General features: G+C 41.0%; 1 protein-coding gene across 9 annotated transcripts in view; it reads right to left on the reverse strand.

Moving 5' to 3' along the window:
* hecw1 (HECT, C2 and WW domain containing E3 ubiquitin protein ligase 1) overlaps window positions 1-13,880 on the reverse strand; it is a 215,333-nt gene extending 201,453 nt beyond the window's left edge. For 7 of the 9 annotated variants that reach the window (XM_062983800.1, XM_016994434.2, XM_062983801.1 and 4 more), the window contains exon 1: window positions 13,551-13,879. In XM_062983800.1, the coding sequence (XP_062839870.1) occupies window positions 13,551-13,580 (30 nt within the window). In that variant the 5' untranslated portion in view covers window positions 13,581-13,879. Of the gene's footprint in view, window positions 1-13,550 lie in introns of all 9 variants that reach the window. The other 2 variants (XM_062983799.1, XM_008112885.3) reach the window with 1 other exon arrangement.
* Window positions 13,881-14,483: the final 603 nt, after the last annotated feature.

The following is a 14,483-nucleotide window of genomic DNA, read 5'->3' on the forward strand; positions in this document are numbered from 1 at the left end:
AAAAAAACTTCACAATAGATGATTCTGATTTAATGATGCACTTTCTGTTTACTTTTGCTCTTACTAAAATACTACTTACATTTCCTTGCGTTTCACATGCAAAAAATAGCATTACTAAAATGAAAATCCTCACTCTTTACTTTCTGTGATATATTCAGCAAGTAATTTCAATTCAAGATTTTTTGTAACATTTATCCATTTACATCCACACATCCAAACCAGAACTAGAGCTATTTTAGAATTCAGTGAAATTCAGAGGATTACTATCTATGATTCTATGATTCTATCTTTTGGGGAAAATAATTGGAATTATTCTGGTATATTTGTCCAAAAATACACAATGTGTTTTTTCAGTTATATCATATTAGTAGATTCCGTAAATACTATATCTAATTTTAAGGAAAAATATTAATCTCTGTTTCCCATAGTGTGGGACATGAAGAAATTTCTGTGACATAGAAATTGCTGAATTTATAAAAGACCATGCTGCAGATAACTGTGACACTTTGCAATTACCCACTTATTTTTTCTTTATCAAAGCTATTAACAGAATGGAGAATAATATGTCATCTTTGGGGAAACTCTCAAGGGGGCATCTTAGCAGTTCCTTAGAAACAGGAAGTCTAAGAAGAATCAAGATGTAGTAGTGCACCATCTTGGACACCAAAACCATCCTGCTTTCATTTCCAGGTTATGAAAGAACTAAGGCCTGGAATACATTTGTAAAATAATTTTGTAAATGAAGGCTCCAGCAGGCCTTGATGATGAATTCATCATCTTACATTGCATACATAGTATATTTTTCTTTAGCAGTTTAGAGTTAACTTTATTCATGTTGCACAGTATAAAATAGCAAGACATGCTTTACATCTGAGTTAGCAGCGAGACAGGCCAAAAGGATATTTGAGGACACAACACTGGCAATAAATTCCATCTTTCTATTCCCCTTTTCTCTTTTTTCTGCTGTCATTTTGTTTGTGGATGGTTAAAGCTAAAATCTTATCCTCCCACCCACCTTAGGAAATGGTGCTCTGGCTGACACCAACCTAGGTGTTCAAAGAGCAAATTAGGTGGGGACTTTGCAGCTGGCAACAGCTGTGATGGGCGAGGGTGGGGCCCAAAGGATGGCTGCTCAGTGACCCTAAACCATATTCAGCATGACTGGGCAATCAGGACTTCCTGCCATCTCCAAGATAGTTCATAGAGTTCCAAGAGGGCCACCAAGCAGGAGTTATCAAAATTTGGGCTTTGAAACTCACTGCTCCAGTTCTTCTTTGCTACCCAAGAACTCAGCCTTTGCCTTTTTAGAATTGAAAACTTATTTCATTGGGTTCTGATCTTCACTGAATCTTACAATCCCTCGTTAACATAATACCAAACTATGGTTTTGGATTATATGAACAAGCCTCAAGCTCATTAGCTCTCATTTTCCTATCGTTCTCTAATGTAGCTATTAGGATCAGAACCTTTTACTTCTGTTTTTTCACCAAGAAAAAATATACTGCTGTGTTTAAGCATCTATATACTGTGGTTAGTTTTTAATATAGTTTACTAATAATGTCTTTTCAAAACCATGTGTTACCAACTTATCTTATGTCCTTGTAACAGAGGTAGGTCTGAAGTTGCTGGACTTCAGGTTCCTAACCAGCATGGACAATGATGAAAAAAGCTGGGAAGTGCAGCATCCACAGAGTTACATGAATCCCAACTTGATTCTAAATCATAGTTAAGACTAATCACCATTAGGATTTTCACAAAATGATAATCTACAGTTAGTTGAGAAATGAAGCAAAAGTTCCTTATCCTCCCTTCCACAAATGTACTGAAGGAGAGGAGAGGACACAAGCTCAAGGTTCAAGTATATAGTGTTAAATCACAATTGACCATTCTGGTACATCCAAACCATGCTACCATGAAGCTGATAGAGAAGAATCTCCCCAAATAGTTCACCGATGTGATACATTTTCACCCAAATACTTACTGACTCAAGATTGTCCTTGTTTAAATCATGCAGCCCTCCACATGTTGATGGAGTATAATTCCCAGCATTCCTTGCCATTAGTTATGGTGGTTAGGGCTGCTAGAAATAACAAATCAACACTATCTGGAAGGCAGCAGGGTTTCTACCCCTACTTTAAAAAGCAGTATACAGTTGGGCAAAAAAGATGCATTGTCTTGCAAATGTGATGATGTAGTGACATCGCAAATAACAGGTAATTACATTGATTGCATCAGAGAAGTAAAAATAAAACAGAAAATGGGGGACTAACAAGATTAGGATTAGCTAAAACCATAAAAAATAGGTTTGTCAGTGGGTAGTCACTATAACAAGTAAAATGTTATGTCCATTCTCTAAATGAAGAGGCCAATGGAATATTATACTCTGATCAACATATTTCAGCATAATGTTTTGTGGGCCACAGCTGCATCTGAAAAAGTCATATTAGCCCATGAATGTTTATGATGAAATAAACTGACATTAATGCTTAAATGTCACAAATCTCCTTTTTACACTGCAAACAGATTAATATTGTTGTCTCTCTGAAAAATGCATTTTTAAAGGCTGTAGAGCTTACATTGTTAGATGTTGAGAGATGACAATTATACTGCCAGTATTCTCTACCTCAATCTTCTCAAAGCATTTAGGTGGTCACAGGGACAAAAATATTTGATCCAGCAAGGCATTATGTCCTTACAACATTCTGAGGTTGGTTATTTACTGGGGGTAAATGTTCTCCAGTGTGTGCACAGAGCATACTAGATCTCATTCACATATTGGTCAATTCTGTTTCATTTTGCTTTTAGTTTTTATGTAGTTTTATCAATACACGTAAAAATCTACTTGTTATTTGATTTTATTTAGTACTAGCTTGGGGACCCAGCGGTGCCCAGGTCATTTGAGAAAGGCATTGTTTGCCTGTATTCCAAGTGCAATCTAGATCCAATGTCAACTGGGTTCATTGGGTGGGGGTGAACTACAACTCCCATATGCAAGTCGCATCGTCGATGGACCATTCCCCTCCAAACAGCACCAGGATATTGAGTGGGTCATTGTAGCTCTATGTGCAAAGTTTGGCCTTGATCAGTCATTGGTGGGGGTCACAGTGGTGTCAGGAAGTGAGTGAAGGTATTGCAAGTCCCATTGTACATGGTCCATCCCCTCCAAACAGTGCCAGGATGTAGAGTGGGCCATAGGAGGTATGTGTGCCAAGTTTGGTGTTGATCAGTCATTGGTGTGGGTTGAGGTGGTCTTAGGAAGTGAATGAAGGTACTGTAAATCTCATCATCCTTGGTCTGTTACCCCCAAAACACAGTAGGACGTAAAGTGGGTGATGGGAGGTATGTGTGCCAAGTCTGGTCCTGATGCATCGTTGGACAGAGTAACAGTGGTCTGTGGAAGATGAAACGTTTGAAAGTACTGCAAATCCCATCATCCATGGTCCATTCTCCCCCACATCACATCAGGGTGTAAAGTGGGCCAAACTGGCTCTATGTGCCAAGTGTGGTGTAGTTCCCTCACACGTGGGCGTCTCAATGGTCTGTGGGAGGTGAATCGGGTGAAGGTACTGCAAATCCCATAATCCTTGGTGCATCCTCCCCCAAAGTGCTGCAGCATGTGTCATTTGGGATATGTGTGCCAAGTTCTGTTCAGTTTTGTCCTCCCTTATATGTGCAGTGATCTTAGGAAGTGAGTGAAGGTACTGCAAATCCATTGTCCCTCAAACATCACCAGGACATAGAATGGGTCATGGGGGTTATATGTGCAAAGTTTGGGCCAGGTCCATCCTTCATGGCAGTTGCAGTGGCCTGTGGAAGTAGCAGCCAATCAGAAAGCTGCCACACACACACCCGCATACATACATACATACATACATACAAATACTGACTTTTATTATATATACAGATTTTGTTGATATTTACATTTTCAACCTATTGTCATTCACTAATGTCATAAATAAATAGCATGCATCATACCTAATTCCTCAAACCCCAGTGGGGGTTTAGCTAATATAAGGAGCAGTATCTACAATACAGCTCCATTCTTGGTTTCCCTTGCCACTGTGACTAAGTAAATATGTACTACTGCTGACTCATCATGCTGACTCTCCACTGATTGAGTGACACTCAATTTGTCTGATTAAACTTTCCGAAATAGCAACACACTATGTGCTGTTTGTTTTCCCCAGATCCAGACAGTAGACATCATAACTGATGTCAAGACCACTGCCTTTGATGAGTTGCCCCTTGGCAGCACTAAAGAACTGATACTTCCAGAAGAGACGCCTAGAATCTGTCCTACAACCTTCTGACAGCAATCAACCATCACATGGAAAAGGCTCCTAATGCATATCACACACTGTAGATGGATCGATCACATCTCTATGAAAGAATCTACCAAAAGAGTCATACAGTTGGAAGAGACCAATGCTACCCCTGCTATGCAGGAAGACACAATCAAAATGCCAGAGCCCAAGAGACAAAAAGGAATTGGGGATTTGACACCTATATATAATGGCTGGGGGAGTGTTACCTTGTCCTAAACAACGAGGAGGAACACAACTGTGGGTGCTTGACACATGTTTTTGTTTTGCATTGTTTAAGTGTTATCTCATGCCAGGATCAAGTTTTTATAAACACATTTGGGGATTCAGTTCTACAAATATTCCCTTCTATTTGCATCACGTTTCTTATTAGGGATGCCTCCACATTTCTTAAGATGTTGCACCAAGCTGTCTCACGCTTTACTTTCTAGTGCTAAAAAGCTGAGCTATGTCCACTTAGTGCTGAGTGCAATATTACAGTCACATAGGACATGAAGTCAACTCAATTAAGATATTATTCAGACATAATTACTTTTTCAAAATATAATTAGGACCACAAACAAAATAAATGATTTCTTGATTGTTTTGTGTCTTTCTGATCTGCTAGTTGCATGCTAGTATTACTATATAAAATAAATTAACTCAACAAGTAATTAAAATTATGAAATGCAAAAATGAGTGCCAAGTGCTAGATTTTTAATTATCATAAACTAAACTTCTTTCCCCACTAAAAAATCTCTTACGTTGTAATTTATTGAGTATTTCCAGACTCCAGTACTCTGTACTGACAGAGTATAAAAATTTCCCACTTCCAAAGACATGGTTGCATATGTTTTTCATATTCAACACACAATGGCAAAGCTGAAGCTTTCTCCAAAATTACATCACTCATAATGCAAAAGATGTAGAGCACAAGCTAGATAAGCCACTGGTAAGTCTGGATCACTACTTGATGACTAGAAGCGAGAGAATAGAGAGCATTTGGTCTGGGATACTTAAGGTGCTGAACCTATTATGAGGGACAGAGTTCAGCACCCTGAGTAGCTCCCTTAAAGTTTCATATCACTGGAGGCAGAATAGACTGTAATTTCCTTCCAGACCCTCTTAGTAACCCTCCTGTACATGTGTTTGCTGAACAAGAATAAATAATGTCTGGTAATATTATGTCCAGACATTATTTATCAGACATGTCATGTTCAGGGCCTAAATACCCTAAAGGCACTGATTATGTTTGATCTTAGAAGCTAAGCAAGATCATTCTTGGTTAGTACTTGATGGGAGAGCTGCAGGTGCATTGCACTATGTTTCAGAGGAAGGAACTGGAAAACCACCTCTGAATATTCCTTATCTAAGAAAGCCCCATCAAATTTATGGGGTCGCCATAAGCAATTAGATAATTTGAAGACATATACAGTATTATGCCCATTGTGTTCAAGGTGATGATGAAGCAAACACAAGAGGAAAAATATAACATTATTCATTGCAGCATTTCCTGCCAGCGGATTATTTACCTTTGTAACTGATTAGCAAAAATCAGAATCCTCTCTTACGAACAAATAATTTGGTCCAAGTGCATCATGTCCTAACCACAGAAAGGCTGAAAAACTCTATGACTCATAAAGCCATTACTTAGCCTCTTGGACATTATTTATTCAATAAGAGGTATATGTGCAAGAAGGGTGAGAGGAAGGAAACTGATCTGTGTTTAATTCAAACTGCATCACAGGTGGAGAACTCAGGATGGTGGAAATTACAGTGTCCCCCCACCCTCCCTGATACTAGCGAGACTTGGCAGGAAAATGTGACTGAGGTATGTGTTGTCCATTCTTGGTCACAGAATTATGTATATTAAATTCATTTATTGTTTGCTTAGGCACAGAGTCTAACTATACAGCCCATGGTTTAATGGAATACACTCAGCTCTCTGTATCCATGGATTCCATATCCATGGATTCAACCAACCACGAGTTGAAAATATCACACCCACCTTAAGAATAAATTCCAAAAGGGAAACCTTGATTTTGCTATTTCATATAATGGACTAGAATTTCACCATGTATACAATGTAACCAAACCCCAGAGGCTATCAAGAGCCCAATGTACATGAAATTTCAGTATGTTCTCCAACAGCAATGGCAGCCAGCAGTATTTCTACTCTAAATTGCCTTGAAAACCATAAAAGAGATCTGACTGCAAAAAGCTAACTTCAGCCACTTATTAATCGTGCATGCATCAAAAACATTTCTTGACAAGGACAAAGAAAAAGCAATAACTTATCTGTTATTGGTGATCTGTATCTGGATAGGGTTCATCCAAGATCCAAATGAATAATCCAAAACCCTTATGTAACCAATTTACACATTCAGATACAGGCAGTACCCCTGGTTTCAAGATTTCCTTCTATAAACCCACTATGAGTTTCTTTTAAGAGAGAAAAATGGCATATAAATAATAATAATAATTTATTAATAGCCACTGTTATTTTAAAGATTTATGTATTTATTTATTTGAAATGTGATTTCAGCACATAATCTGCAGCAATTTATAATAGCATAAGCAACACTAAGCTTTCAGAAGTCTGCCATTCCTTAGCTTTGTACTCACATCATAAGATGCCTGAACATAATTTATGCTAAGGTGTTATTTGCTGTCCAGATATTAGTTGAAAACAGGCTCTTTTTTTTTGTTCCACAAAAAAAAAAACCCTTTGCCAATCAGGTGAAAACCATGGATCCTTCTCAGAATGTGGTGGCAGATATTTTTATGGTATTCAACATCAGTATGTCTTTAAATCAAAGTTTAGGTCTATTCAAAATGATGTTTTACAGTTTTCCTACAATTTCAATACCTGATCACTTAACACAGTTCAAGAGGTAATTTTGGGAAAACATTTAGAAATTTAAGTTTTCTCCCAACATCATAAAACACCACTGCCATCCATACCATCCTTTTTGTAGGCAGTTATCCACTGCACTCAGTCGCTCACAAAAATGCAAAAAAACAAAAAACAAACCCTTGATAATTAATTAAAGGAATTTTAGTTCATTAATTATCTGTCTTTTTAATAACTAACCAATCTATTAGCAAATCTAAATAAGTTTATTGCCAAAACCTCAGCATAGGTGTCTCAATGAGACCGTTAAGTACATATGCTCAGTACTCTAAGAGTAGGACACATAGTCCTACAATGCAAACTTATTTAGTCCTACAAAAGTTGTGGGATTACAACTCCCATCAGCCATCAAATTCATTGCTGAGAAATAATGGAAGTTTCCCTGCAACAACATCTAGAAGGATTCATATATCATATCTCTGTTCAAAATGAAAACTTCAGTTTCAAGAGTTAATGCAACAGCCTCAGATATTTGACATCACCCATCCACACTGTACAATGTCTGTGGATACAGAGGACCAACTATAATTTTTTTTACATAGCGATCATAGGCAATAACCAGCACTTTGAATTGGGCTTGGACATTTATCGGCAATAGAGGGCCTTTTTGGCTGTGGCCCCTCGGCTCTGGAACTCTCTTTCTACCCCCCTATTGAAACAGCCCTCTCTCTCATCCCCACCCTATTTGAGACTAGGGTAACAACGAGAGTAGGGCCTCTCTGGTGGATCACAGGGTTCATGCAGGTTTGTGTAGGAGATGTGATCACAAAGATAGGCAGGACCCGAGCTGACTTTATAGGCAATAACCAGCACTTTGAATTGGGCTTGGACATTTATCGGCAGCCAGTGGAGCTGTTTCAATAGGGGGGTAGTCCTCCATCTATAGTTTGCTCCTGTTAGCAACCTGTTTCCCTCCCTGAAAATGCTCCTCCTGCCCATGCCAGTAAAATAGCTCAGGACAGGAGGAGATAGTGGTTCCCATGTCAGGTTAGTGGTAAATCTGCACTGGATTTTAGCCAGAACATTGGGGGAACTCTGCAAGATGCTAGACCTATTTCGAGGATAGGATCAATTTTACCTTACATGGCTAAGGTATAGCCCATGTCTAAACTCCATGAGCTATGGACTCTATAGCCCACGCTAAAAGTAAAACCCCACTGAAATTAAATCCACCAACTGTCACAACTCCAGGAACAGGCAGTTTTTCTTAGGCTTAAAAAAGAAATATGTCAAACTGCTATTAGAATAATTCTTCTATCATTGCCTTGAAGAAAACTATAAAACACAGGAGGGGAAAACAAAGAGATTAATAGGTGCAGATGTATGAAAGGGGCACAAGACATGCACTGTAACAAAGAATAGGTAATGTCAGACTAATAAGATGCCTGTTAAGATCAATCAAGAATATTTGGAAATCCTTGTATTTGTGTCAGAGAGATCTTCTCTACATTGGAGTGGGGGGGGAGAACTATTACATGGGATAACAGCTTTAGTTTTGAATCATTTCTTTTAAAAGAATGCATTTTGTTTCCTAAAAGGCAGTGGCTTGAAGGGGAATCCCTACCTCATAGGTAACATGTCCAAATCCCAGCCGTATTTCCTTTGAAATAATTACAGTGAGTGTAGTTTTGAATTGATATGACTCTGGCTTCGGGATGGTTTAGAACACAAGAAGGTAATTAAAATCCGGGGGACCTAATTTACTCCCTCAAAAGCTTCAACATGGCATCCAGCACAGAGCCTCATTTAAAAGGATTCCCACAACACATTTTGTCCAGAATAAGTGAGGGATACACAAATTGCTCTTCACCATACTATGAAGAGCAGTAAACGCTTTGGCAGCAAATTCTCAGAGTGTGTAAGATTTAGGATTAAGTTTACATCAGGCTTAGAAATAAACAAGTGAGGTTTTAAGGATCTGAGAGAGAAGCATAAGAGTGTGTGTGTGGTGTTTCACATGAAATATATAATTATTCTGCTTTATTATATAGTGGGACTTTTGGTTTGGTTCCAGAATCTCCTGTGATACCAAAATCCATGGGTGCCAAAGTCTCCATGGATGCATAGTAAAATATAAAACGGCAAAATCAAGGTTTGCCTTATGGAATTTTTAAAATATTTTCAAAATGTGGATGTTTAAATCCATGAGTAAAGAGGACCCACTGCACTGACTGTTATATTCGTTTTTATATACTCTTGGCCTCTGGTAATGCTATTGAAAGGTACATTTCAGTTCGGATAAGGTGTCTGTGGCTGCAGAATTGAATCAGGAGGGTTCGTGTCCACTGGGGATAGAAGGTGTATAAATTCTCATAAAAACCTTAAGGGCATTTAGCTGGTCTACACTGTTGGTGCCACAGGAACAAGAGGAAGTCCTTACAATGAGGATCACATAAATCTCCTCTCTTGGTGATTGCAGAAAGCAGTGTGGAAACCTTCACATTTGTTGGATGAAATGATGTTTTAATCATTTAATGGTGGGCTTACATGAGGGGGGCCAACACATTGGTGGTAAGAGATTTGGCAATAACAACTGAATTGCAGCATGGATGTGGCCACCAGCTGGATGGATGTATCCACTGTGTTACCTACCACTTTGCCCTGAACTCTAGCTCACTGCAACCTTCCTACAGCCTCTCTGTTGTGGGCCTGTTGCCAGGGTTGATGAGCTAATGTGATTGAGTCCTTGACACTGGGGACCAAGGATCAGGGTATCAGTCTTTTGCATTTCTTGCTCAAGTCTGAGTCACTGCTGGGTTTTGGGGTCATGAAAAGATGCCCTGGACAATACACTGTGTTGATTGTACAAGAAGGCTGGTTATGGAAAGGTTGGCAAGCTGTCCTTCATTACTAATTTTGTTGCCAAAGAACAAATGTTAAGTTCCCAGGGAACCCAAAAGCAACATTGAAAACAGTTTGAAAAACCAAAAATCTAAAACTGTTATTGATTTCATTTCATCCACAACTTTTTTTTTGCCTTGAAATAACTATACTTTTTAAAGAGTTGAAGAAAATATTCATCAGCTGTTTGAAATCACAAAGGAATTTTCTGTGTGAAAAATAAAACTGCATATGGTACCTAGCAGTGTCAGTTGCAATATTAATATGTTATATATGTTTAATGAAAATCTGTAACAGTGCTTATGAGAAGTAATTGTAACCATAAGCATTCAGTACAGATGAAAATGCTACCTTTAGCAATGCATGTGAATGTTTTTAAATAGAGAGTAAAGTGGTACATATATATATCAAATCTAAATAAGTCCTGGTTTTTAAACTTTGTGATTGCCAGTAATCTGCATAAAATAGCTTTTTAATGGGGCTGGCATTCCAAGTCAACTATTCTTAAAGACGTAAAAAAGTGGCTGAATGTTCTCTTTGGAAAGGCAAACAGCATGTTTTCAAACTAGATTTTTCTAACATCCTTTCAATATGCTGGCAGGATTTTAACAAATGCACACCACTTACTGAGTATAATTCTACTCAGAATAGGCACAAAAATAGCATCACATTTTTTAAAAATAATTATGTATTTATTTTAGATGATCTAGCAAAGACAAGTAAAAGGTGCAGCCAAGACCCGCACAGTACTGTACTCCATTTCTTTACAAACAGAGAGAGAGCGCATGTGTGTGAGAGAACAAAAAAATGATAATCCCTTCTTAGTGGAAAATCCAAATTTTCAAATGAATCCCCCAGCTAAAATGAATTACTGTAATAACCAGAATCCTCCCATGTTCAGCTGCTCAACAAAGGCACAGCTGACCACCTGCTATGTTACATCTTCCAGGCAGTGGTTTTTCTATTCCTCAAACGCTGTTCGCTTCAGTCCAGCCTGACTGAATCGGATGACAGATTATTGAAAACATGGACAAATAGCTAGGGGAGCAATGGAAGGGGTTCTCCTCCCGGACAGTGTCTCTGCATTTCTTTCTACTGAGTGCAGCCCAACAGAGGAGCCTCTGCAGTTCTAAAAAAGGAAGAAGGTAAACAGACAGAACCAGGCCAAATACATCATGGCTTCAACTGAAGAAACACCACACATTGGAAACCCCATGAGCTCCTTATGTGATCAATTGTGCTATGCAGCGAGAAAAGAGGGTTAAAAAAAAAAGCTGCATTGTCCATAAACGCAGCAGAGATCTTATGCTTCAAACTGCACGTGAAAACCATCAGGCAAAGTGTGTAACCCAAGTCAATGCACTGTTCATCGGTTTGAAACGGGGGGGGGGGGGGGGGGGGGAGAGAGAGAGAGAGAAAAGCAAACAACTCCTGATAAAGAATGTGCTGCACTGGTTAGAGATTCCGTTTCAATACCGTCTTTTTTATATAGGACGGGACCATCAATTGTAAGATGCACACTAACTTAATCATTATCAAGAGAAAAAAAAAAGGTTGCTGTGAATTTTCCAGGCTGAATGGCCATGTTCCAGAAGCATTCTCTCCTGACGTTGCACTCACATCTGTGGCAGGCATCCTCAGAGGTTGTGAGGTCTCAGACCTCACAGCCTCTGAGGATGCCTGCCACAGATGTGGGCAAAATGTCAGGAAAGAATGTTTCTGGAACATGGCCATACAGCCTGGAAAACTCACAGCAACCCAGTGATTCCGGCCATGAAAGCCTTTGACAACACAGAAACAAAAAGTTTTATTAAAAGAACCCGCAATTCGAAGGGCCCTTCTATATTGCCATACAAAATCCTGATTATCTGCTTTGAACTAGATTATCTGGCAGTGTAGACTAATATGATACAGTTCAAAGGGGCAACGTGGATCAGCTGCTTTGATCATCTGGATTGTGTGACAGTGTGGAAGGGGCCAGAGAGGTATGTTTATATGTGGGTGGGGATGCATGTCTTAGAACTGAAGACAGGCCCCTTCCACACAGGACCCTTCCACACAGACATATCACCCAAAATATCAAGGCAGAAAATCTCACAATCTGCTTTGAACTCGGTAAACTGAGTCCACACTGCCATATATTCTAGTTCAAAGCAGATAATGTGGGATTTTTTTCAGCTGTGTGGATGGGGCCACCGCTGTATAAAAACCACACTTAACTGGATTAACTGGCAGTGTGCACTCAGATAACCCAGTTCAAATCAGATATTGTAGGATTTTCTGCCTTGATATTCTGAGTTATATGTCTGTGTAGAAACACCCTAGATGGCAGGAAATAGCATTTGAGATACAGTAGAGTCTCACTTATCCAACATTCGCTTATCCAACGTTCTGGATTATCCAACGCATTTTTGTAGCCAATGTTTTCAATACATCGTGATATTTTGGTGCTAAATTCGTACATACAGTAATTACTACATAGCATTACTGTTTATTGAACTATGTTTTCTGTCAAATTTGTTGTATAACATGATGTTTTGGTGCTTAATTTGTAAAATCATAACCTAACTTAATGTTTAATAGGCTTTTCCTTAATCTCTCCTTATTATCCAACATATTCGCTTATCCAGTGTTCTGCCGGCCCATTTACGTTGGATAAGTGAGACTCTACTGTATATGTATATACAATATATATTAGTATAGCACAATATTAGTATTATGTATCATTACATACATACATGATCCAAAGAGAGGGCCCTTCCGCACTGTACCTCAGGATCTGATCCCAGGTTTATCCCAGGGCCCTTCCACACAGCCCTATATCCCAGAATATCAAGGCAGAAAATCCCATAATATCTGCTTTGAACTGGGTTATCTGAGTCCACACTGCCATATATTCCAGTTGAAAACAGATATTGTGGGATTTCCTGCCTTGATATAATGGGTTATATGGCTGTGTGGAAGGACCATTTAGGCAACAAACATCCAGCACGGGATTGCAGCAATGCTGGCAAATTGGTATGAAGGGCAAGCAAGCCATTGCACAGGGCTGCATTTCCTTTCTGTCTTGTTTTGGTTGCTGCTCTTCGGAGGCGTCAAAACGGAGGCGAAAACACACACATCGCTCCCCCCCCCCCCCCCCCCCCCCGCTTTTCCTTCCTTCCGTCAATAGAAGGTTTTCCCTGCAGAAGAGGCAGATGGAAACGCTGTGGAGCAAAGGCAGAGAGGCATCCTTCTCTCCCTCCTCTCTCCATCCATCCATCCATCCATCCAACCCCCCCCCCCCCTTCCGCCTCGCGCCGCCGCATCCTTCCCGTCCTGTGCCAATGGGGCTGAGGGGAAAGGTGCGCGCGCGCTGTCACTGAAGAGAAGGGAACGGGCCTCTTTGTGTGACGGGGCGCGAGCGAGTTCATGATTCCTCAGGAAGCAGGTCGAAGAGGGCGAATGCCGCAGAGCCCGGGCTCGAAGGGACGGGGCCCGCGGGGAGGCCTTACCTGGAGAAAGCCGGGCTGGGTCCAGAGCATGCTCTTCGTTCGGAGCAGCGGCTTCAGAGGCGGCCCCACGTGCGGCTCATGGCCCAGTGGCGGCAGTCGGTCGGGGCCTTCCTCCGCCTCAGGCTCCCCTCCAGGCCTCCACGCCGCCGCGCGTCTTTCCCGCGGCCTCCTTTTACCTCAGCAGCCTCCGAGCCGGCCCAGGCGCCCCCTCACTTCAGGCGCAGGAGAGAGCGAGAGAAGAAAGAGGAAGAAGCCGCGACGTAAGACAGGGCGCTGAGACTGACGCGGCGAACACAAGCGCTGCCTCCGCGGCTCACGGCCTTGGCTCGGCCTCCTTTTGGGTACCAGCAGGCAGGAGCCAATCACGACGCCCGCCGGGTGGGAGGGGGCGGGGCCTACTCGACCTCCCTCCCCGCGGTTGCCTTAAATGACAAGAGCCGACCAGCTACTCCTCGAGCCTCGTAGAAGGGCATCCAGCGCACCTGGAGCCTCCGATGGCCTAGCGGATAAAAGCCTTGTGACTTGAAGGTTGGGTTGCTGACCTGAAGGCTGCCAGGTTCGAATCTCACCCAGGGAGAGCGCGGATGAGCTCCCTCTGTCAGCTCCAGCTCCATGCAGGGAAATGAGAGAAGGCCTCCCACAAGGATGGTAAAAACATCAAAACAATGTGTTGTCGAAGGCTTTCATGGCCAGGATCACAGGGTTGTTGTATGTCTTTCAGGCTGTGTGGCCATGTTCCAGAAGTATTCTCTCCTGACGTTTCGCCCACATCTATGGCAGGCATCCTCAGAGGCTGTGAGGCATGGATAAACTAGGCAAGGAAAGGAAAAATATATATCTGTGGAGAGTCCAGGTGTGGCAAGAGTCCTTTGTCACTGGAAAGCCAGCATTAATGTTTCAGTTAACCAATGCTAATTGTGAGGTGACAACCTC

Source organism: Anolis carolinensis, chromosome 6 (assembly GCF_035594765.1).
Source record: "Anolis carolinensis isolate JA03-04 chromosome 6, rAnoCar3.1.pri, whole genome shotgun sequence".
In the NCBI taxonomy this organism is placed as follows: domain Eukaryota; kingdom Metazoa; phylum Chordata; class Lepidosauria; order Squamata; family Dactyloidae; genus Anolis; species Anolis carolinensis.